General features: G+C 50.4%; 1 protein-coding gene across 6 annotated transcripts in view; it reads right to left on the bottom strand.

The window, feature by feature from the left end:
- The window catches only part of SAG (S-antigen visual arrestin), a 39604-nt gene that overhangs the window by 2056 nt on the left and 13947 nt on the right, over window positions 1–23601 (bottom strand). For 4 of the 6 annotated variants that reach the window (XM_064587282.1, XM_064587281.1, XM_064587280.1 and 1 more), the window contains 12 exons: window positions 20875–20935; window positions 18462–18506; window positions 16655–16848; window positions 15031–15090; window positions 13336–13412; window positions 12255–12390; window positions 11202–11286; window positions 9145–9217; window positions 7028–7165; window positions 3891–3968; window positions 2889–2912; window positions 1324–1379 (listed from right to left, as the gene is read on the bottom strand). In XM_064587282.1, coding sequence (XP_064443352.1) covers window positions 1324–1379; window positions 2889–2912; window positions 3891–3968; window positions 7028–7165; window positions 9145–9217; window positions 11202–11286; window positions 12255–12390; window positions 13336–13412; window positions 15031–15090; window positions 16655–16848; window positions 18462–18506; window positions 20875–20935 — 1027 coding nt within the window. Of the gene's footprint in view, window positions 1–1312; window positions 1380–2888; window positions 2913–3890; window positions 3969–7027; window positions 7166–9144; window positions 9218–11201; window positions 11287–12254; window positions 12391–13335; window positions 13413–15030; window positions 15091–16654; window positions 16849–18461; window positions 18507–20874; window positions 20936–23601 lie in introns of all 6 variants that reach the window. The other 2 variants (XM_064587285.1, XM_064587284.1) reach the window with 2 other exon arrangements.

Raw genomic sequence — 23601 nt, 5'->3', positions numbered from 1 at the left:
GGGTGATCTGTCCTTTCTCCCTGAAATCTCACAGGACAAAAGATCACCGTTTAGTCTTGACCTTGTGGTATGTTCAATGGAAGGGCCAGAATGACTGGAACATGAGAATGTCATACCCAGAAAAGGAAGAGCCCCACTTCCCCCAACTTAAGGCAAAAAGTCTGTTCACGGCTCCAGAGAACAATCTGCCATAAACGATGGCATCGTCTCAGGTCATAGTTTTAAAATATTCTTTTAAATGTCCTTGAAAGGGACCAGAATGCATCTCAGAGTTAAAAAATAGTATCTGAATGATACCAGCAGGTACGAATAAGAAAAATGTGGCCAGACTACTTTTTCTCCAAAGTACATTGACTATTTAAATCCAGAATATTTGGAAAAATACTTGGAGACAAAATATTTTTGAGACAAACCCAAAATGAATACGGGGGCTCATCCTAGTGTTTAAAGGTCATTTCATGATCAAGATACAAAAAGCTATAAAATATAAGAAAAATAAATCTTGTTTGTTTATACCACTTTTTTTCAGCTCAGGTCCTGGTCTCGGGGTCGTGAGATCGAGCCCCACATGGGGCTCCACACTCATGAGGAGTCTGCTTGTCCCTCTCCTTCCGTTCCTCCTCTCTCTCTCTCAAGTAAGTAAATAACAATCTTTAAAGATACATATTTAAAAGCCATATCGAGCTCTAATTCATATACCATACAATTTTCCTAGTGACAGGCACAGTCCAGTGGTTCTTACTATATTCACAGAGTTGTACAACCATGACTCCATTTACTGCAGACATCCATACGAGAGCCAATGGGTTTGCAATTCAAAGGAGCCAAGGCGTCAGGAACCTGGCCTGACCCCTTTTTCTAGTATTTTCTGTACTCTCATCACAATTGCCACCGCCCAAAATACTCATCTTGTGAATGCCTGTTAATGTTTCCAAATGAAATGCAAAAGCCTCAGCCTTTCAAATGTATTTTGCACCTAAATTTTCTTTAAATCTCAATCCAGTTCTATTCCCACCAGAGCTTCGGCTTGTAAACCATCCCTGATAAAACCCAACAGGAGAGTCCGTGTCCAAGGGCAGGGATGCTCTATTGTCCACATGCTAACTGAAGGTGGACAAGCCATGGCTCGTGGCTCGTGGCTTGTGGCTCGTGGCTGAGGAGATGAACACTCCTCTGTGGGCTGGCCCCAGGGCACCGTGAGGATGACAAGCAATCACCTGGCAATGCCCCCCGGGGCCATGGTCAGGAACGACCAGCAATGAATAAATAAGAAATCTGCAAGTAGTAAATGACTGGAGAAAGCCAAGACGACGCGTGACTGACCTGGGTCCTTGGGCTGGGGGTGCATGAGGCGGAAAGGCACCTCAGTGGCCACTTCACTGGAAAAAAGAGAATACAGATGGATGAGAAGACACACAGGATTGTAAAGCACACAGAACAGAGTGGTGGCTGAAGAGATTCCAAGCTGGAAGAGGATTCAGTGAGATTCAAAACAAAATAAACCAGAAATCAGGAAGTGGTCAAGGAGGAATTTTAAATGTATTCCCCGGAATGCGGTCCAGAAACTTCACTTAGGCATGGCAGAGACAGCTAGGCTTTGTAAGTTCATTCCCCTTCCTTCTGGTTATTAGTTCCAGTGATGTGCTATGGTGGGTAGAGAAGTGAAATCCCGCAGAAAGGATAGTTTTGGGAAAAAAAAAAAAAAAACTTGCCAAAATGTACATGACCTTTCGTGTGTTTATTCTATGTCAAGAGTCACATAGTCGCTTGTTAGAGAGCAGAAGAGAAATGAGCAGCGCCCGCCACGCCAAATTCCAGAAACTGAAGCGCTTCGGGGTGGCTTGGAATTTATACAAAAAGAAGGAAGGAAAGGGGTCAGGATGGAGAACAGAAGGCAAATCTGGACCAAGGAAGAATGGAAAGGAAGGAGTGAAAGAGCAAGGGTCTCTCCTTGCTTCACCCAGGACCCACCGCCTCCTACCCCGACGTTACGGCTTTGGTCAGAACACATCTGTGTACAAGGCGACTCCGGTCAGACCCCAGTGCAGATGGGGTCTGGGTTCCACGTGAGGGATGGAGACAGTAAGAGCCAGGATGAAAGAGTCTGCGAGGTCAGCGCCCGCCTCGGACGTGGCTTCAGGCCTGCCACTTTGGGCATGGTTTGAAAAAGGTGGAAACAACCCAAATGTGCACCAGCTGCTGGATGGAGGACCCAAATGTGGTCTGTCCACACCGTGGAATATTATTCAGCCATAAAAAGAAATGAAGTATTGACATCTGCTACAACACGGATGAACCTCAGAAACATGATGCTCAGTGAAAGAAGCAGTCACCCAAGGACAGATACTGCCTGATTCCTTTTATGAAATAGCCAGAAGAGGGAAATCCATGGAGATAGAAAGATCAGTGGTGGCCAGGGGCGAGGAAAAGGGGGGAATGTCAGAGACCACTTAATAGGTATGGCTATGGTTTCCTTTTGTGGTGGTAAAAATACAAAGGAGCCAGAGAGCACTGACCATTGCACAATATTTTAAACATCCTTGACGTTGTACATTTTAAAATGGTTCAGATGGTAAACTTCATGTTACATACACACAGACACAAAGACACAAAGGAGCATGCCAGTTTTCTGAGCGTGCGTTTGTGTGTGTGTGTGTGTGTGTCCTTGCCCAGGGGAGGCTCAGCTATGGTCTCGAGGAAACATCCCCAGCCTCACACCGATTAGGCAACATTCGTACGATGCCTCTGGTAGGCAGTGGGCCTCACTTCATAACGCCTCTGAGCAGAACTGCCAGCAAACCAGATTTCACCGTTACTGTCTTGAACCCCAGATTGGTTCCCCATGATATCCCGAGAATCAAGCAGGGAAGGAAGGTGACCAGGCTTACCTGGAGGTGAGCTCTCCCAGAAAGCTAGGAAACAAAAGCAAACAGGGCTGGTGAGTGTCCCAGTGATACCACAACCTTATTTCCCATTATTCAGAGGTGGACATGTCCCAGGCACGCTCCGCACTCACAACTTACGGGATCTTTGCAATCCCGTAACATTCAACTCGACTCTTCCTCTCTACTTGTGACGTCATCTCTTTCTCAAGTGGATTAGCTAAAAAGAGGAATCACTTAGGTCCAAGCCCTGATGTTCAAGAATAGACCACAGAGGTCTTTGTGGAATACACTGCTATTCACTTATCCTGATTACTAAAAGAAACTCTACCGTTTTAGATCCTCTCGGAGAAAATCAAAGGTAATGCTACGCACTTTGAAAAACACTACAACTACAAACACGGGGGTAACACAGTTTGTAAAATCAACCCATGCTCCACTTTGTTGTCCCAGCCGAAACTGGGGGAACTCATTATCGACTTAGAATCACAGAATATATGCTTGGACTTGCCCTTGATGGCTCGTCAAGGTAAAAGGCCAGAACCTTTGGCAATGGGATTTGAAAGGAAAGTGAGAATTCAAGTTCTTTCCCTCCTAAGATGCAAAAATGGAGATCTACCGAGAATTCGTTTGGCAGCTGCCCTTCTTTCCTGAAGTGTGATGTAGCACTGAACGGATTTTTCTTTTTGGCGTATCAACCTCCACCATGTGAGCGTAAGCACGCACACTTCCACCAAGTAGCACTAATGTATTTCGTAGTTTGCTCCTTCTAATTTTTCCCACGTGATGTCAGATCAAACAGAATCGACGATGACAAGACAAATAGAATCTCTCCAAAACTCTACTTGGTCATGACAAGACAAACAGAATCTCTCCAAAACTCTACTTGGTCATCCATAGAATTTGTAGATCTTTCTTCCTTGCTGGCTCCCAATCATTCAGGAAAGGAAGAATTCAGATGGGGAGAGGCCAAGACAGAGCCCACAGCATTGGCTCTTGGACACTCACCCTGACACCGTGAGCTTCACTTTGATTTGGTAAGACACCAGGATGCCCAAGACAGTCCGGTCTATGCCCTCCTTTATTCTGCTCAAACAGAAAGGAAAAGCGGAAAATTACAGAGGAACAGCAGAAAGCAAAGACTGGATGAACAAACCCCTCACCTCCAGACAAGCCTATTGTAATGGGAGCATCTTCTTAAGGAACTGGTGAATTCAACCAAGCTGTCAAAGTCCTAGAACTTTCCATAGTCAAGGGAGGGGATTCCTTTCCTGCATTGTAGCTTGGCATTTCTTCCCACCCGTCCCCACCCCGGAAGTTCAAAGGGCAGAGTGTGTTTCCTGGTTCTACCTACTCTGTCTCCAGTGTTGTTCATCCACCTGCTTATCAGCCAGAAACACCCCCCTCCTCATCCTCCTTGGCTCCTCCCTCTGCCCCACCTGCCATCCCTGGCCAACCACTGAGTCCTCCGTAGGCTTTTCCTGCCTCTATTATCTCAGTGACTTACCTCCCACAGGCCCAGCCGCTTCCCTGAGCTCTCAGCCACTCTGCAGCCAGAGGGCTCTCCCAGGGTCAAGCCTCAGCATGGCCTGGCAGTCAATCTGTGAGCTGGCCTTTCCCTGCCTTTGCCACCTCACGCCCCACTATGCCCCAGTGTCTCCCATGCACCAGCCTTACCACACACCAGCCTGGAATGCCCTCCTTCTCTGCTAAGACCTCAAGTTGAAGTTGACCCTCCTTTGTGAAGCCTTCCTGGCCATCTGCCATCAGCATGGGTCTCCCTCCTTTGTGCTCTGGCCCCCAGCTCCCAGCATCGTGTTGAGGTGAATGAACACAGTGCGTGAGGCCATTGCCCATGCCCCCAAAGAGAGCACCGTCTAACTTTCCCCCATAGGAGCTCCATTCCAGGTTCTACTAACAGGTGCTGAGCTCCTACTGTCTGACAGGCACCCTGCTGGGCATTATAACACATTGTTATCTCATATGCCGTCCATTGCAGGGACATTGAGTATTTCAGGATGCCCAGTCACAGGAGTTAAGGTCTGAAAAATATCATGACAGGCTAGCTACAACAATGTGAATGACAATAGACAACATGGCCAAGAAAGCTGAAGGCTTGAGGCAGAAAGCAGGGCACGATTGTGTTGAGAGGTCTGAGAAGGGTCTGAGAAGGGTCTGAGAGTACAGGGTAGGTTCTAGGCCCAAAGACCCCAGCCCAGGGATCCCTTTCATGGGAGGCACCTTGGGCATTGCTCCCAGGGCCATGATGCCCTTCAAATACTCCATCAGCTCCTTGGTGCCTGGAGCTGCTTGTGGAGGGCAAATGCCTTTATCTGGAATCATGGAATGTGGTCACACAGTTGAGAGAGGCTGATACCAAAGGGGACAAAAAGGGGTGCAAGCCTGAGACCCCACCCCCCCCCCGTTGCTAGGACTGACTGTCTGACTTGTACTGAATGGAGTGAAACAGCTGGGGGAGAGAATGTGCTTCAGCTCATGCCTGATAATACCCTGCAAGCCTCCCCTCCGCCATCTTTCTTGAATGGGAGAGTCTCTCTGCACGCCCCCACTTGCGCGCGCTCTCTCTCTCTCTCTCTCTCTCTCACACACACACACACACACACACACACAGAGATTGGCTAATCCAGGTTCTGCTGTGGTTGTCACTTTCCAGGGCCCTGGAAGGCAGCCCTGAAGCTGGGGGTGAGGGAGGGACTCGGGGTTAGGAGTGGCCTTTGCTCGGCCATTAATTGACCAGGTGACCTTAGTCAAGCCTCTCCTTCTGGCTGAACTTCAATTTCCTCATTCATAAAATGAGTATAAATTCGCCTTCCTCACAAAAGTGTGGAAGACTTACATGGTTGTGAAATAGTCGACAAACCATACAGCGTTTCTATAAACGTGGCATGCCACTGTTGGTGTCATGATGGCCACACCCTGGAAAAAACTGATCTCGTGTCACGTGCCTGCCAGTCACTCTCCCAGACCTTCACCAGAGAGCCTTAGAATCGAACATACCAACTTGGACCCTTCTCCTCAGAAAATCCTTTGACTCCCATGATCCCGCTTCCTGCCAAATGTTTGCTGACCCCACTCTTGTCTCGGAGCCCATGGGCTGCTGAGCTAGGGGGTCATGGAGATCAAGCAGGAGAGCCTCTTCCCGATGGCATCCCCTTGCAGGTGGCCTACTGGGGCCACGGAGGGAGCCCCAGTGCATCACACGAGGGATGGCAGGGAGTGGGCCTTGAGATCTCCCCGACTCAGGGCTCGCCAACCAACATGCTCTGGGAATGGAAGCCTTGAAGGATGGCTGGACATGCCAGGACAGGTGGATAGTTGACCTGGAAGGCTCCCTCCAGTTTGTGCTAGATCCGCTGGCAAAATTCAGCCAGCCAATGGTTCTTTGAGTTGGGGTCAGCAGAGCAGTGCTTAGCTTCATTGAAATTTAATTAACATCTGTAGCTATTAGGACCTCCTGTTCTTTACCTTCCCTGGTGGAAATGAATAAATGGCCATTCCACCATGCATGAGGCCACCTGCATTACTCAGTTTATTTATTTTTATTTTTATTTTTTAAGTAGGCTCCACGCCCCATGGGGGGCTCAAACTCATGACCCCGAGATCAAGAGTCACACGACCTACCAACTGGGCCAGCTGGGCGCCCCGGCATTACTCAGTTTCTGTGCTTAGGGCACTACACTAGCTAATGATATTTTTAGAAGGTAACGGCTGACATTTCTGGAGCACTCACTGTGTACCCAGCACCACATTTTACACGGACTGTCTCCCGTAATCCTTATAAGCCTCTCCACAAGAAAAGACAGCACCCCCACTGTACAGATGAGAAAACTAAGGTTCTTAGGCAGCCTGAGTCATTTGCCCAGGGTAGCCCAGACTCTAAGCAGTGGAGCTGGGGCTTGGCAGGAGGCTGCCTCCAGAGCCCACTGCTGTAACCACCATGTCACACCAGGGGAGGGAGTGTGGGCCCCGCTCGGGCCACCGAGTCAGCACTCTGCGCCTGGAGTGACAGCCATCAGGCTCCACGTGAGCCCATGAGCCCAGGGGGTGAGATAAGAAGCGGGTCAGACCAGTACCACCTCTGCACTGAGTCTTGGCGGCTCGTCTCCTGAGCTACAAGGACTCACATGGTGCTGGAGGCAAGGTTCGTGTCCTCGTACTTGATCTTCCCATCCAGGGCGATGCCCCGTCTTTCACGGTTGTTGGCCAACAAGGGCACCAGCGTGAGCGTTGTGGTCAGAGTGCTGTTTGGTGGCACTTTTTCTCTGTAGGAAGAAACACAGAGGGGATATTTGGCTAACTATTCTTAGGCCATAAAGCCACCATCAGTCCCACGAGACCCTATCTGCCATCAAGCATTTTCCAAGATCCAAGGTCCCTGTGACTTATGGGGAAGATAGTTCAGGTTATCTGTGCACTCGCCTTACAAGAAATATTAGTGACATCTCAAAACAGGCTGGCAGCAAGTGCCTCATCCTCCTGTGAGTCACTGAATTTCTAGAGTATTCTGTGGGGCTAAATGAGACTAACACAAGGGTCAGGGCCCACAGCAGTCTCCTCCTGAGACTTCGTGACCACACCATGGGCTGCAGGCCATCTGGCCAGTGCCAGCAAGAAGCCTCAGCTGGAAGTCGCCTGTCACCGAGAGCTGTCGCTATCAGGAGGATCGGGCTGTTGAGGAGGGTGTGGTAGGGCCCTCTGGACTGGTGCAGACCGGACTGGTTTGGTTCAAGGCACACGTGCTCTGTCTCTCCCGGTTCTTCCCTGTCACCGGGTCAGGTGGTGGGTGTCTCAGCCTCTGACAGACACAGGGAACCCATGCCAAACAGTGGGTCTGCAGGTCAGGGATTGGGCTGGGGGCACAGCAGTGAGGGTTTCTCCAGGCCTGGAGCATCCCTGGCTCGTGGAGGCTGCCGAGGCAGCTCTGCTGTTCACCGGCATGCTCCACCACATCTGCATCCAGAGGTGTCCACGCCACTGCAGGGCCCAGCCAGCCGGCTGCCTGTGTCAACACTCCTGGTGCACGGAGTGGCCCTAAAAACACTGCCCAGGAGTCAGCCCCAGGGTCCTGGGAGCCCCGGGGTCCAGGGATAATGACTAAGGCTCTGCAGCCTTCTGAGTGGCTTCTGGCCTGAGACCTGTGAGCACGATCTAGTTCAGCTTTCAGGCTCCCCGCCTCCCACCCTTGGGGGGATCCTACAACGGTCGCCAGTGTCCTGGGAATCATTTGGTCCAAAATGCACTGAATTGCTGAAAAGAAGTCCAGATAATGGGCTATCTGAGGGGAAAACTCAGCCAGGGACCATTTTCTCCTTTCATCATTGAGCATATGCCAAAAGGTGAGCCAGGGAAGCCCCGGGACCCGAGGACGTGTGAGGATGCACCTGCAGGGGAGAACAGACCCCCCCACCAGCAGCACGAAGGGAGCAGCCGATGAGCTACGGCTCTTTCCTGCCTCCCTCCCCTCTGGACCTATATTTAAACATGGGACCAGATCTGCTTTGAGTAATAGTTTATTCCAAAATTGTCTTTTAAAGTTTACGTCATATTCTCTTGCTGAATCAGTTTGTGTTTCCTCACCGGCCCCCTTCCTGTAGCTCTGGTAATATTTTTTGCATACAGTGGTGCTGAGACACATCAGAGAGGCAAAGAGGAAAAGACCTGCCCGAGTGACCCTCTCTGGGGGGAGGCATCACCCCAGTAACCCGTGTGTGAATGAAGAGCATGGAGCAGGACCGGACAGGTCTCTGGCTCCCCCATCACAGGGTACGCCTCTGCTTTCAGTTCTAATGAAGGGAGAGAAACGCTCCATGGCGCCGGGCTCAGAACTGACAGACCACTGGTATCTGGCTGTCATTGGTACCACATTTTCAAATTGAGCTTAAGATCAAAAGATGAAGAACCCTCGCCTGGGCAGACAGATCATTGGCTTGTTTGCACCGGGGGCAGAAATTGTATCAGATTCCTCTGGACTTATTCCAAGGAGCAACAGAAAGTTTCAGCTGTTCCCACTGTGACATTTCAATCTTTATTTCTCTCCTTTCCATCATTCCTTGTGAGTGAGATCTCCAGGAACTCTTAGGAAGGAGAACAGAACTGAGATGCTAACTTTCCTTGCAGCCCTTAAAGTGAGAAAAGGGGAAGGAAGGGAAGCATCCTACTTCCCTCTTCAGGACAAACAAAAGGGGAACTTGACAAGGAAGCCTGAGCCACCCAGAAAATAGAAACCCAAGCAGCTACTCACTGTGTTTCCTCCTGGGCCACCGGCTTGGTGTAATAGTCACTCGAGTAGAGAACCACGTTGGCCACTTGTTCTACTGCAAAGGGAGGACAGGGGTGGGTGATTCAACATGGAGTCCCCCACCCATGTGCATGGCGCCTGCCAGGGATGCAGCGGGTCTTCCCTTTCTAATGCTGATGGAGGGTCCTTCTCAGGCTTGGCTTTAAGGCTGGGGTTTCTGAGTTCTGTCCTCAGGCCACTCCTGTTCACCAATAACCTGCTCTGTGGAAGCTTGCCCCCATGAGCCAGCCTCCCTAAAACTGCACCTCCCAGGAGACCCCTACCCGCTGAACCCACGCCATACCTACCCTTGGGTATCCTTCCAAGTGTGCCAGAACTCACCATTTGTGCTTTCTCCAAACCCGCCGCCCCTTCCAACACTCTCTTATTTAATGAGCACCTCCTTCCAGTTGTCCAAGCTAGAAACCTTCTCCCAGCATCATACTCCTGACTCGTGCATGTGGGTAGGAAGGTGGGCTCTGGAGCCAGACTCCTTGGGCTCAAACCCCGGCTTAGCTGTCAGCCGTGGGGTGAGTCATTTAACTCGTCTATGCCTCAATTTCCCCATCAGCAAAATGGGGGTGACAACTGCATCTAACTTCCACGGTTGTTGTGATGATCAAAAAAAAATTTTTTTAATCTCTGTTCAGATCAAATTTGAGAAGTAAGAGAAACAATTTGTGTGAAGCACTCAGCACAGTGCCCAGCCTATAGAAAGCTACTAACATCTGGCTTCAGGAAGCTCAACAGCTTCTTTCAAAAATGAATGGCCTTGATGTGAGAACTCATAAAATTTTGAGAAATAATTTAAAATCAAAGTATCAAATGATACTTTCTCAATCCTGCTACTTTGTGGACTACTGTATTGCACACTACACACAACATGCTAAATAATACCAGGTCCTATGAAGAGCAAATGCAGATGAACTACACCAACATAAGACAAAGCCATAAGCATGCACATCAGCATCAGGAAAACGTACAGTAATTCTTTAGTGTGCATGCATCAAAACTCCTGAATCTTATCTATGATGCACACACACAAGGGACGAGGAAAGTGGTGTGTAACATAAGTGACCAGCCATCCTGATCTGCCTGGAAGTAGCCCATTTTAGCACTGAAAATCCTGGTCAAGAGGCACCCAGCTGGCTCAGGCGGAAGAGGATGCAACTCTTGATCTTGGGGTCATGAGTTCAAGCCCCATGTCAGGGGCAGAGATTACTTAAAGACATAAAACTTAAAAAGAAAAAGAAGAAGAAAAAGAAAATCCCGGTCAAGCCAGGACTGTTGGTCACCATAACACACTATGAGTCTGACTTTGTCTTAGTCACTGAGTGTTGTTTGAGTTAGTGGTGAACTTAGAGGTCACCCTCCCCGGTCATTCTGTCGTGTCTTTTTTATGTGGCTCCTCGAAGACCACGCTATCTGACCATCCCCTGTACTTCGACGCCCTCCGAGCTGGAGAAAGGGGTAGAAGAGCAGGCAGGCTGGCTTGGTCATCACATTGTGGTAACTCAACAGCAGACACAGTAGGGCTTTTCCATTTACAAAAGCACTTTGAAGCCTCACAAAACCCAGGAAGGTAGACCAGGAACCAGTGCCAGGTCTTCAGAGAGGACGCACAAGGCGCAAGCCCACAAATTAGGCCCACTGTCCTCAATCCAGTGCTTTTCCCACTATGCTATGCTACCTCTGTCCAGAAAACTTAATTCTGATCCAAGAAAGAAAACTCCTCCCGTGGCTTCTCCCTGGGATCTGGCAAGGGGCTCCTCCAGGAAGGCACGGCATGGAATGTTGGAGGATTGCCTGTCAGGGACGTTGTTTCAGGACAAAAGACAGCCCTAAGCTGGACACAAGGTGGCATGAGGCGATTCTTGAGGGTCTTTCCTCCTGTAAGTTCCTGCTGTCCATGACAAAAGACCCAGGAGGGCCTTATCTGCCCAGAGAAGAGACCCTGGGGAAATATGACCAGATGGAGAAATTCTAGAAGACTCTGCCTTCCCGTTTTGAGAAGTTCCTACCTAATGCTTTAATCTTCTTCACTGTCTTCTCTGTGTTATTGGTCACGGTAATGGTCACCAAAATGGGCTCCCCATGGAAATAGATCTGAAAAAGTTAGCAAGGAAGTCAGAAAAGAGGAACAGAGCGTGGTGGTATCTTTAATCTCATGGCTTTCTAGGTCTATCTCCGTCCTTTAACCAGAATCAAAGTGGCTGAATTCCCACACTTTCAAGGAAGATAAAGGGATAGCAACAGGGTTCCGTTAGCCAGGGTCCCGAATGCGGTCTGCCTCGTCTGTGGTGCCCTGAGGACAGTGTGACCAGGGTGGAGTGGAGCAAAGCTGCTCACACCTGGAACACCCAGTCCTGAGGGTCATGGCAGCGCTGGCCGAGGGGGGTCCCCGGTGGAATCGGAAGGCCATTTGGGGCAGAATGAGGGCAGTGAAGGGGAATCAGTGGAGAGCCCAGGGGCAGGGTTCTCCTCAGCAGTGATCCCCACGTGATCCAGGCCCGGGGAGGGGGGGGGCACATCCTTGCACACGTGGGCACACACAGGCATGCATATACACACAGTATGCTGAGCCTTTGCTAACACGTTTGCATGACTCTCGGTGACCAGAGGGACCCGAGACAGCCTCAGCTGGTGGTTCTTCACCCTCCTTCACCACAACATCCCTAAGAGATGCCATTCACATGTGACTTGGCCACCCCTTCACCATTACATGGAAACTTATATTTTCCAGGGAAGTAAACAATTTGCAAAATCACACCCATTGGAGCTAGTAAATGAGACCCATGGGGCCAGGGGGGCAAAAACGGCCGGGTCAGGGGCACACGGAAACCACCACCCTTCTCCCTAGTTGGTCTAGGACTGGCAATGCGGTGGATGTGGCCAGTGTGACCCTATCCTGAGGGTCACCTTTACTAGCTCCAAATTATGAGAAAAAGCCAATTGGTCACAAAACACTGGTGCTTTAACTACGCCTAGACACAAGATGACTTGCAATACACCCGCAGCGGCGTGGGCCCCAGGGCCCGCTCCCACGCGGGACACAGCGCCTGTCCGAGGCTCACCTCTTTGCTGAGGGAGACAGCCAGGTGCAAGGGCTTGTCGGACATGAAGAACTGCCAGGTGGTGTCAGCTCGGGGCTGGGGACCCATCTTCGCTGGCGCGTGTTGTACTTTCCGGATCAGTAAACGCACGGAGCTCCTGCGGGTGACAAAAGCAGAGAGTTCTGGGCTCATGGCTGGGCCTCCTTGGAAGGTGTCCAGGCCTCTCTCCCCGTCCTCAGGCTGTGATGCTTCAGGAATACTCCCAAGGGGTGACAGGTGAAACAGAGGAGGGAGGAGCTCCATGTTGGGGTGCGGGAGGGCCCCAAGGACCTGTGTTCTGGTCCCTCCTCGGAGGTTTCCCCAGCTGGGTGGTGTGGGCTCGAGGTCACTGTCACCCTCGGCTCTCAGGGCACAGCCCGGGGTGGGCAGGGGCTGAGTGTGCCTCGTGTGACGTTCTTCCACACACTCAGCAAACGTGACTTACTGCAATTGCTATTCATCACAACAGACCTCCACGAGTGCGTGTGTTAGGTGTGAGGAAAGAGCATCGAGGGCACGATAGAAAACCATGTCCAGGTACAAGAAGAAAAGTGAGCACCAGGGCCCGGGGGGGTGCGGGAGGGCGGGGGTCACTGCCTGAAGGGCAGAGAGCCTCTGTTTGGGGTGATGACATGTTCTGGGTGTAGACAGTCTGGGGCGCAGAGAGCGCACAGTGCTGTAACTATGGTCCCACGACACAGTGGATGGACTTAATGTCTCCGAAGGGCACACTCAGAAATGGTTAAAACGGTAGGACTTTTATCACAATAGAGGAATTACTGAGAAGAAGAAAACTAGAGAGAGAGAGGGAATCCAGGGGCTGCTAGAGGCTTATGGGAACCTTGAGGTTGTTAGCTCCTCCACCATTTTCCTTTTATACCCCCAAAGGACGAGCCACCGACCCTGCCCTGTGTGTGGACGTCCTGACTGCCTGGGCTGGGCGGGCCCCATCTCCCTGGCCGTGCAGTCCTGTGGGGGGAGCTCAAGTGAGGGGCAGCTTCCCACCCCAGCTCCTTGCCCCCCACCCCAGGCGCCGCCCCTCGTCCCGCAGCTACACTCTTACTTCCTGGGCACTTTGTCCGCCTTTTCCTCTGCGCTGTCTCTGGCAAATGCTTTGACCTCAAAGTCGACCCCGCAGCACTGCAGGGGGCAAGAGAAGAGACAAGGGTTCAGTCAGCACCTCCCTTCCCGGCAGCTGGGATGGGGTCACACGTCCCACCGGGATGTTAGGTGGCACTGGGTCTTTTTGTCTTTGCCACATCCTTTTGAGGGCTACTCCACGAAGGCTGGATTTGCCGCGTGCAGAAAGCACGTAAGGAAAGGATGAGGTCAGGACGGGGAGCGCGCTGTGGGCCCAAGCTCCCAGGGAGATCACGTATGGTGTCCAGCCCTCCCCGCCATTTAGCTGTCCCTCCAGCTGTGACTCCGCATGCCTGGCACTGAGGTCACAGCGCCCACAGCAGGGGCTAGACGCAGGTGCTCGTGGGGCTGGCGGGGGGTCCACGACTGCCCACACCGGCCACCAACCCTGGAGGGCTGGTCGGCCGAACCCAGACGTGGCGCGGCTGGAACGGGGGCGGGTCCCGGCGCCGGTGGCTCTTCCAACTTTGGCAAAGAAGCCGGAAATGGAATTGGGGGCAAAGTCTTCTGATTTTGAAACGGACTCAATAGCAGTACGTTGTGTGGGCAGAACAACCGCATCTGCCCCGCGGGGCCCCTCCCCAGCCTGCTCATCTCTGCACGTCGCCGCGCTCACCAACCGCCCCGACGAGAAAAGTGCAACCGGCTAAAGGACATGATCGGTTGTGTTGACGGTGGCGTATGAGCCACAGCCCCGTTGGTTCTACAGCCGGGGAATCGTGACAATCCTGAGATCTAGTTCAACAATAAAGCAGCACGGGGGGTGCCTGGGCAGCTCCTCCTGGCGCACACTCAGCCCCTGCGCTTCTCTCCCCCCTTGGGAGCTCATGCCTGGCCCACCCGCCCCTCTCAGGGCAGCGGCCAGGGTGCCCTTGGGGACCTACTGCTCAGAGCCCACCAGTGGCTCCCCGCTCACTGAAAAAGGTCTTCGGGGCCCGCACCTCCCCACACCCCTGACCTGTTCTCGCCATTTGGCCCTGCTCCTCCTGCCCCTGCACGCCAGGCAGCGTGTCCCCGCTTTCTGGAAGCCTCTCCCCTGGGATAGCGGCGCTTCTCCTTTACCCTCCTGGGGAGGCCTTCTTTTAAAACATCCTGAACAACCACCCCACCAGACTCTCGCTAGCCTCTTGTTCTCCAGAGCGCCTAACCGTCCTTGAATGGGCCCCATAGACACTGGTTATTTCGTTTTTGACTGATCCTCCCCAGTCGCCTGGGGAACCCCCGAGGGGCGGGACTGACTACTGTTCCATCCACAGGCTCTGGCCTGGCTAACAGCTGCTGAAGACAAGTGACAGATTCGTTACAACGTCTCTCTGCTTTTGTGCATGTCTGCAATTGTCCACAACAAAAGGCTATTTTAAAAAGTCATTTGGGGGTGCCTGGGTGGCTCAGTCGTTAAGCGTCTGCCTTCGGCTCAGGTCATGATCTCAGGGTCCTGGGATCGAGTCCCGCATCGGGCTCCCTGCTCAGCGGGAAGCCTGCTTCTCCCTCTCCCACTCCCCCTGCTTGTGTTCCCTCTCTCGCTGTGTCTCTGTCACTGTCAAATAAATAAATAAAATCTTAAAAAAAAGTCATTTGAAGGAATGAATGGATCCATGGCCTTTCTTTCGGAACTAACCTTCCCTGCGTCTTGCGGAGCTGGCTGCAGCATCACCGAACAGGGTAAGTAATCAGGAAACTGTGAGAAGAAACAAATCATTTCATTTAGAGGCAGTTCTCTCACACGTAATATGCACTCGATGTACAAAACTGGGAAAGGAAGGATGAGGAGCACAAAATGACAACAAAAACCCCCCACAAAACCCCGTGTTCACCCCTATTGCCAATACCCGGAATAACATCAGGAATACGAACTTCCGAGTGTCCCGTGGGCTCCCTCACACACTAATATGGACGTCCACGTGTGTGTGCTACAGGAATGAGACCCAATGATGCCCGTGTCCTGTCGTCTGCTCTGCTCCCATCCCCGCCCAAACCCTCCTCAGAATGCATTATGCCTGTTTTTCTACACCGAGTTCCGCCATTCTTTGGGCTTCGTTAACCCCACATTTAATTTAGCCAGCCCCCTTTGTTGGCTGGCCCTTCATTCAATGGTGCTTTGCTCTTTTTTGCCACGAGAAACCATATGCTGCCATAAACCTTCTTCATCCACCTCGGCACAGTTTTATCCCAATGAAGTCCACAGGCGATGCCGCTAGAAAGGGAACGTAGGTCAAAATCACATTTTTAAGGTTTTTGGCAGGTTAGCTCTCCAAGGTGATGTCACTTCAAACTCCCAGGACCAGATCATGAGAACACGCAGGACCACAAAACTGTCTTCTTAAGTGATTAAAAAAAAAAAGTTGTGAAATACACACAATGTAAGACTTAGGTTTTCAGCGTACCGATCAGTGGCATGAAGTACATCCACGTTGTCCTGCAATAATCCCCACCATCCATCCCCAGACGGTTTTCACCCACCCGCACTGAAGCTCCGTCCCCTGTCAACGCTAACTCCCCGAACACCATTCTAGGCTCCGCGTCTCTGAATCTGGCTGCTCGGGGTCTCCCAGGTCACTGGCATCGGACACCTGTGTGTCCTTGTGTGTCTGGCTTCTGTCACTCAGTCTAATGTTGTTCGGGGTTCATTCGTGGTGCAGCATACGTCAGAATTCCCTTCCCTTTTAAGGCTGACCCGTTATAACTTTGGAGAAATTTATAATCTTAAGACACATGAGCACGCTGGGAAAGAGAGAGGGTAGGGCAGCTTCCCCCAGGCCGAGTTCACGCCCGAGTCTTTTGGAGGCACCGTGGGTAGCCAGGACTCCCCCGGCGAGATGTGGGGCCCTTTATCTAGGGACCCACGGCCCAGCAGTCAAGGCGAGGGACGACTTCTGACTTCAGTACGATCCCCTGTCCGGCAGGGAGCTCTTCCGTGTTGAGAGCTCGTCCGGGCCAACCGGGGGGCACCTCTCTCTTTTTATAGCTGAGTGAGTGAAGGAATAACATGCCCGTATAATTAGGTGGTCGGATGAAGGGAAATATTTAAACCGTAGGTTGAAGTGGTGCCTTCAAAGGCTGAGAGGCTATTTTCAAGGGCTTAAAAAAAGACAATCACAGCCCGTGCAATCTAGAATTTCCTCCAAGGATGCAATTTGAAGGCCCACAAATGTGAAGTCATTGCTCCGTCCCCTCTCCTTCACTCCCGGTCACACTGCAAGGTGCTGTGGACAGGGGCCTGGAGGGGGAGAGGAGTCACCCACCGTGAGCCGGAAGGGGTACGTGTTGTCCCCCAGCTTCTTCATCAGGCTCTCCTGCAGTTTCGTGGGGGCACTGGTGGCCTCCACGGGCGGGAACACCTGGGCCTGAGAGAAGTACAGGTCCCTGCGGAAGCTCAGGCCGATCACATCGATGTCCTCCTGGCCGTAGCGGAAGGCGCAAGTCAGAGATACATACACTGGAAGGGAGACAGAGGAGGGCAGGCTTGTCCCATCGGCATGGCGCCCCCGCCTGGCCGCGTGCGCATGGGCAACCGTGGACCCTGCCCGCCCCTCCCCAGCAGCGCTCACCCACCAGCCTCTGGAGGGGACGGGGTTTGAGAACCACGCCACCCAGCCAGCCTACACCCTTCTGGAGATCCAGCACCTTCCCTGGGGCTTGTGTTGATTACTCTAAAGACCTATGTGAGTCAGAAGATGGGGAGGCACCTTCCATGAACCACTATTTTGCCTACAGACTCCCTTGTGTCCTCCATCCCACCACCCCCTTCTCTCGACCCACCCGCTTGGGGACCTTGGGAGGCTTTTAACAGAGAGTGAAGGTGATTAGCAGAGGGAAACAGCGTTAGGGAGCAAGACAGATTGGGGATGGGCCAGAGCAGCGGGACAGGCGCTCGTGGACCAAGAAGAGAGAAACAACCAAATCCCAGAAACGCTTTTTTCACCTTGCTCAGAAACTTATCAAGCATTCTCTAAGTCAACACCTCTGAAAATTCAATTTAATTAAACAGACATAATCCATGCCTCCAGTGGACCGAAAGGATTATACGAAACTATAGGTTTTGAGGGTGGACTGTGTACAAGTCTTTAATGGGGTAAATAAAAGCACAGAACGTGCATTCTTCTTGAACAGAAAGCATGTCAGAAGTGGTCCCCCCAAGTCCCTAGAAGTCATTAGTTGGTGGATTTTGTCTATGTCTTCACCACGAAGCTCAGAAGAGCCACTGATCCCTTGCCTGCCCCTCATCCAGTGTTTGTGAGAGCAAGGTGCCCAGAGACGACCTGGCGTTATGCCTCCCTCACTGGACACTGCTTGCCCTCAGAGCAGGTGCCCGTCTCTGGCCACGGGTGTGGGCTTTCCAGGCTCAAACCAGGCTCCTCCAGATGCCGCCGAGAAGCATGGCGCCCAGGAGGAAGTCAGAGACAATAGAAGAGCCATGCCCCCTCAGTGCTGACGGCCCCACATCTGATGTGCTCCCATGGGCACCCCCAGGGGTGGGAGTAATTCCTTGGGGTTGCCAGTAGCAACCACTCCAAAGAGCGTAGTTAGAATGGAATTGAGTCAGTGACATTATCATAAGATAACTCAGGTCTGTCCTGATTTAGTTTACACAGCTGTCTTTAGCACCAAACTACCGGCCCCACACATCACAGCTGCCGGAGATCGGCAAGGATGCTCTGCCTTAGAACCACCATGGTCAGCATTAAAAAAAAAAGTAGTATCCAGCAGGCTCGATTTCCCCCTTTTGGGATAAACCCACCAAGGAGCCCTCTTGAGTTTTGCCCCTGGCACAGCTGGTGGAGCCCATGGACCTACCCTCCATGCTCCATCCACCGTCTACCTATCCTGCCTCCCTGGCCAAGCGGCTCCCCTGGGTCTTTACCTTCATCTGGGAAATGGGCACAGTGAGCTCCAATGGGAACAGGACAGTGTCCTGAAGATTACCCGAGGGAGCGTGGGTGACAGGGCCTGGAGGTGATGGGTGTGCGAGAGAGCACCTGCTGTTTCCTGCTCCTCCTCCCCAGAGATCAGACCAGACCTGTTCCTGGGAGGACGAGAAGCCCGGCTCACCTTTCTTTTCCTTCACAAGCTCGGGATCTACCAACACGACACCATCTAAACCAAAAGGGAGACAACAATGAGGGCAGAGAAGATGAAAGAGACCAGACGGGGTGCCTGGGTGGCTCAGTCGTTAAGCGTCTGCCTTCAGCTCAGGTCATGATCCCAGGGTCCTGGGATCGAGCCCTGCATTGGGCTCCCTGCTCGGCGGGAAGCCTGCTTCTCCCTCTCCCACTCCCCCTGCTTGTGTTCCCTCTCTTGCTATCTCTCTCTGTCAAATAAATAAATAAAATCTTAAAAAAAAAAAAAAGTTGAAAGAGACCAGAGGCCTTCTTTATATATTTATCTGTAGTTTTTGTTTCGTTTTTCAAGGAGTTTCCATACCCAGCGTGGAGCCCGAAGCAGGGCTTGAACTCACAACCCCAAGATCAAGACCTGAGCTGAGATCAAGAGTCAAGACTCTTAACCGACTGAGCCACCCAGGTACCCCTCTCTGCAGTTTTTAATTGCACAAGGAATCCATGTTCATTATAGGAAAATTAGAAAGGGAAGTTAAGCAAAGAATAAACAAAGTCGCCCAAATATCCACCACTCAGAGATACCCATTGTCAAGATACTGGCGCAGAATTTTTTTACTACATGTATATACACTTATATGGATGTTTTTACTAAAAAAACGAGATCCCACAATACAGACTGTTCAGTTAACTGCTTTTCTCATACAACTATAAATTGCAAACATCTATTCTTACACGAACACACATATAATACATACCATTTTAATGGCCACACATGGCTCCATTGAATGAACATACCATAAGTTATTTAATTAACCCCCCCGTTAGGGCATTTATTTCCAATTTCCCCCATTACCATGAACATTGTGATGAACATCCTTACAGATACATTTTTGTATCCATCAACAGTAGAACTGGATTTGGATTTCAATGACATAGTGCCAAATGACCTTCCAGAAAGCATTCTGCTCAGGGACATTCTCATCCTCAAGTGCCTAGAAACGCCAGGTTTTTTACACTCTCTCTTTTTAAAAATAGCTATCTTAGTTGAAATAATTATCGATTCACAGGAAGTTGCAAAGATAGCACAGAGAAGTCCCTCTGTATCTTTCATTCAGTTTCTCCTGGTGGTTACATCTTAGATAATTGTAGTACAATATCGAAACCAGGAAGCTGATATGGGGTACAGTGTATGTACAGTTCTAAGTCATTTTATCTCATGTGGAGGTTGACAGTTCCCTCACCAAAGAGCTATCTCTCGGGTCATCCCCTCCCCCCACCATCCATCCTTAGCATGCCTCCCCCAACTACTGATAAGTTTACCATTCCTATAATTTCGTCATCCCTAGATTGTTATCTAAGTGAAGTCATACAGTCTTTTGAGATTGGCTCTTCCACTCAGCATGAGACTCTTGAGATCCATACACTATTGTATCAGTGGCTCGTTCTTTTTTACTGCCGAGTAGAGTTTCATGGTATGGATTGCCATAGCTTGTTTCAACTGGTTCACCTATTGAGAGACATTCTGGTTCCTTCCAGTTTGGAGCGATCACAGATAAAGCTGTCATAAACAATCGCGAATGGGTTTTTGTGTAGATGTGAGTTTCATTTCTCTGGGATGAGTGCCAGGGAATGCAATTGCTGGGTCAGATGGTAAGTATATGTTTAATTTTTTTTTTTTTAAAGATTTCATTTATTTATTTGAGAGAGAGAGAATGAGAGAGAGCACACGAGAGGGGGGAGGGTCAGAGGGAGAAGCAGACTCCCTGCTGAGCAGGGAGCCCGATGCGGGACTCGATCCCGGGACTCCAGGATCATGACCTGAGCTGAAGGCAGTCGCTTAACCAACTGAGCCACCGAGGCGCCCAGTATATGTTTAATTTTTAAAGAAACCGCCAAACGATTTTCCAGAGTAGGTGTTCCATTTTACATTCCCGCCAGCAATGTATGAGTGATTTGTTTTCTCAACATCCTCACCATCTTTTGGTATTGTCACTATTTTAATTTTAGCCATTCTGACAGGTGTATAATGATATTTCAATCCAATGTGGTTTAATTTGCATTTCCCTAATGGATAATGATGCTGACCATTTTTCCATGGGCTTCTTTGCCATCCATATATCTTCTTCGATGAACTGCTTTTCATGTTTTTTGTACATTTTCTAACTGGATTTTGTCTTTCTTACTGCTGAGTTTCTTTATATAGTCTAGAAATGAGTCCTTTGTCTCCCCCATGCTCTGAAATGGTTTCCAATCAGCCAGTGGCTACCTCGCTGATGTTTTAATTTGCATTTCTTTGATTAGATTATCAGCAGAGATGATTTGAAGAAATACGAAAGTAGCAGTTGTCTAATGGCTTTAAGGAAAATCAGCATTAAAATTAAAATCTCACTCCAAACTCAACTTACCAACAGGCTCTACTTGTTCAATATGGTCTATATAGTCTCTCTTCCCCAGATAGATGCTCACCTGTAGGAAGAACAGATGGAGATTCTAAGTGGCCTAAGAACACTAGCGCATGCAAGTTAAAAATCAGCAACAACCAAAAAAGCCCCCCAAGGCCCCCCAACCGTGGCAACAACTGGCACATTTTGATTAGTCTTGAGAAGACTTGCTGCCTGGCTCTGCAGTTTGCCCAGCACCTCCTCTCTCCCCGCTTGGCTGTGGGCAGGGACTATGGATTACAGGCAAGTTGTGCTCTCTCTTCAGCCCCATAAATCTGCTCCAAGGAAGACTTCCCACCCCTCTGGATGGTCCCTGTTCTCCCACCTTTTCCCACCAAGCCCAGGTCTGACATTAACCAGGTGACCTTGTTGAATTCACTGATGATACTTTAGTGGAAAGTTAGACTTATGTAAATGAGGCTCCTCCTGACATTTAAGCCTCTTATTTCTGTCTGTGAATGAAAGGTTTCCCCTCCTCATTAGAAGAATTTCTGAACTGAGCCAAGAAGCAGGAGTCCCAGAATCCCTGAAATCCTACCAGGTGAGCTGCTAGACAGGTACGCCAGAACCCATGCTCTGAGCAAGAGGGGCGGGGGAGTTGGGGGGCAATGATCGCTGTTTCGGTCCTCTTCCTGTCTGTTCCGTGCCCTTGGCAGTGAGAGTCTCTGCCAACCCCCTTTGTGGAAGGGCATGGATCGTGTTCCCCATCACTCACCGCTCTAAGCCACAGAACAGTGAGTGCCTTGATGGTAGGAATTCTTTCATCTCTTGGCCATCAAGTTTCTACCACAGTACCTGGTACACGACAGGATTCTAATCTACATTTGCTAAGGGCACCAATGAGTGAGTGTGTACATCTACCTAGCCCCCTTCTTCCTTAAGCCTCTTAAATTCATATTCTTATGTCCATGAACTCCCAGAATCATTTCTGTTGCCATTCAATCATCTCCTATTTCCACCCCCTCATATCAGATATCCTGGAGTGAATCCCTATACCTTCACAGTTATTTGATGTTGAAGCACCCAAAGGACTACATAGTCAGGTGGCTGGGAAGGAGGTAGGTGTTGGATGGTGTGAGGATGTTTTCTGGACAAAACAAAACAAAATGAAACAAAACCAAAATCAGTGTATACAAAGCCCAGAATCAAGAGAATGCTTCTGGAACCAATGGCTTCATCTGCAGGTGAATGGCCACCAAGTGGGGATGCAGGCTGATGCCAGAAAGGGTCTTACAGGACCCAATCCTAAAGACTCTAAGAAGATGTTAAAGCATTTTTTAAAGATTTTATTTATTTATGAGAGAGAGAGAGAGAGCGCACGTAGGGGAGGGGCAGAGAGAGAGGGAGAAGCAGGCTCCCGGCTGAGCAGGCAGCCTGACGAGGGACTCCATCCCAGGACACTGAGATCATGATTTGAGCTGAAGGCAGATGCTTAACCGACTGAGTCACCCAGGTGTCCCCAATGTTGAAGTATTTTAAGCAGGATGAAAGACCTGCAGCTGAACAGCATTTGGAGTGTTTATCGTGTCTCAGGGGCCAAGCTCAGCACTGTCTACATTATTTCACTGGATCCCCATAACTACTCTGTGAGATAGGAATTAGCCCCATTTTATGGAGGATACGACGTTGGCAGCAAAGTGGAGAATGAATGGATGAGGGGAAAGCCAGTTAGGCATCTGATTGAGGTTGGCAGTAGGGAAGACTGAAGGTAGGTGGAGAGAGTGTGTTTTCTTCTTTTTCAAGCTTTAGCTGTGGAGGAAGAGGAAATGGAAAGGCAATAGGGTCAAGGGGAGTTTGTTGGTTGTTGTCTTTAAGATGCATGAGGTCTGTACTTGTTTTTACGCTCAGGCAAAGTACTGGTAGGGAGGGAGAGGCTGACGGTGGAGGACGCTAGTGAGGAGGTGGACCCTGAGGCCCAGGTGTAAATAGCATGAACCTCAGATGGGAGCAAAGGCATGTCCTCTGCTACAGTTGGAAGGGGAGGGGAGGAAAGGGGCAGAGCAGGAAGAGTAATGGCGCTGAACAATGTGGGACTGTGGCCTACCTGCTGCTTGCTCAACCAACAAACCAAGCACCCTTCTTCCTGGATACAAGTTGCCAATTATGTTCAGAGTTCACCATCCCCCATGGGGTCCCGCGCTAAGAGAGGCCAGCCCCAGAGGACGGTTCTTGATTGGCCTGATCCAATTATGATTATCCAATTCCTTTTGGCTCAGGGCTGGTTTAGGGTGGGCATGTGACCCAGTTTGACCAATGAGATATGAGAGAAGTCTGCTGGAGGGCTGCTGGGAAAATATTTTCCCACTCTTTAGAAGAGATACCAGGAAGTAAGAGCCTCTTCCTTCTTCAGGAAGGAAGTGAGGGTGAGACACCTGGAGCTAGAGTAGCCATCTTGCCACCAGCTGGAGGATGAAGATCACAGCAGAGGGCAGAGGGCAGAGAATCACAGAGAAATGGGCCCAGGGCTCCTGGTGCACCATGCCTGGAGCCATACAGAGCTTGCAATTGGAATAGTCTTAATATGTGAGACATTAATGGGTGGATTCTCCCCCCATATACAGCAATTCTAAATTTCTTGGTTCAAAGGTTTTCTATAGGTATGAGGGGGGGAAAAAGTGGGAAAATGACATGGCCCGGCAGGAGTGGTTTCTCTCTTCTTCTGCCAGAAGTCAAGACAAAGTGTGCTGGGAA

The sequence above is a fragment of the Mirounga angustirostris genome, unplaced genomic scaffold (assembly GCF_029215605.1).
Source record: "Mirounga angustirostris isolate CCGP_5_RB_7025 unplaced genomic scaffold, mMirAng1.0.hap1 SCAF_3, whole genome shotgun sequence".
Lineage (NCBI taxonomy): Eukaryota > Metazoa > Chordata > Mammalia > Carnivora > Phocidae > Mirounga > Mirounga angustirostris.
This window is presented reverse-complemented; position numbering and strand designations above follow the sequence as displayed.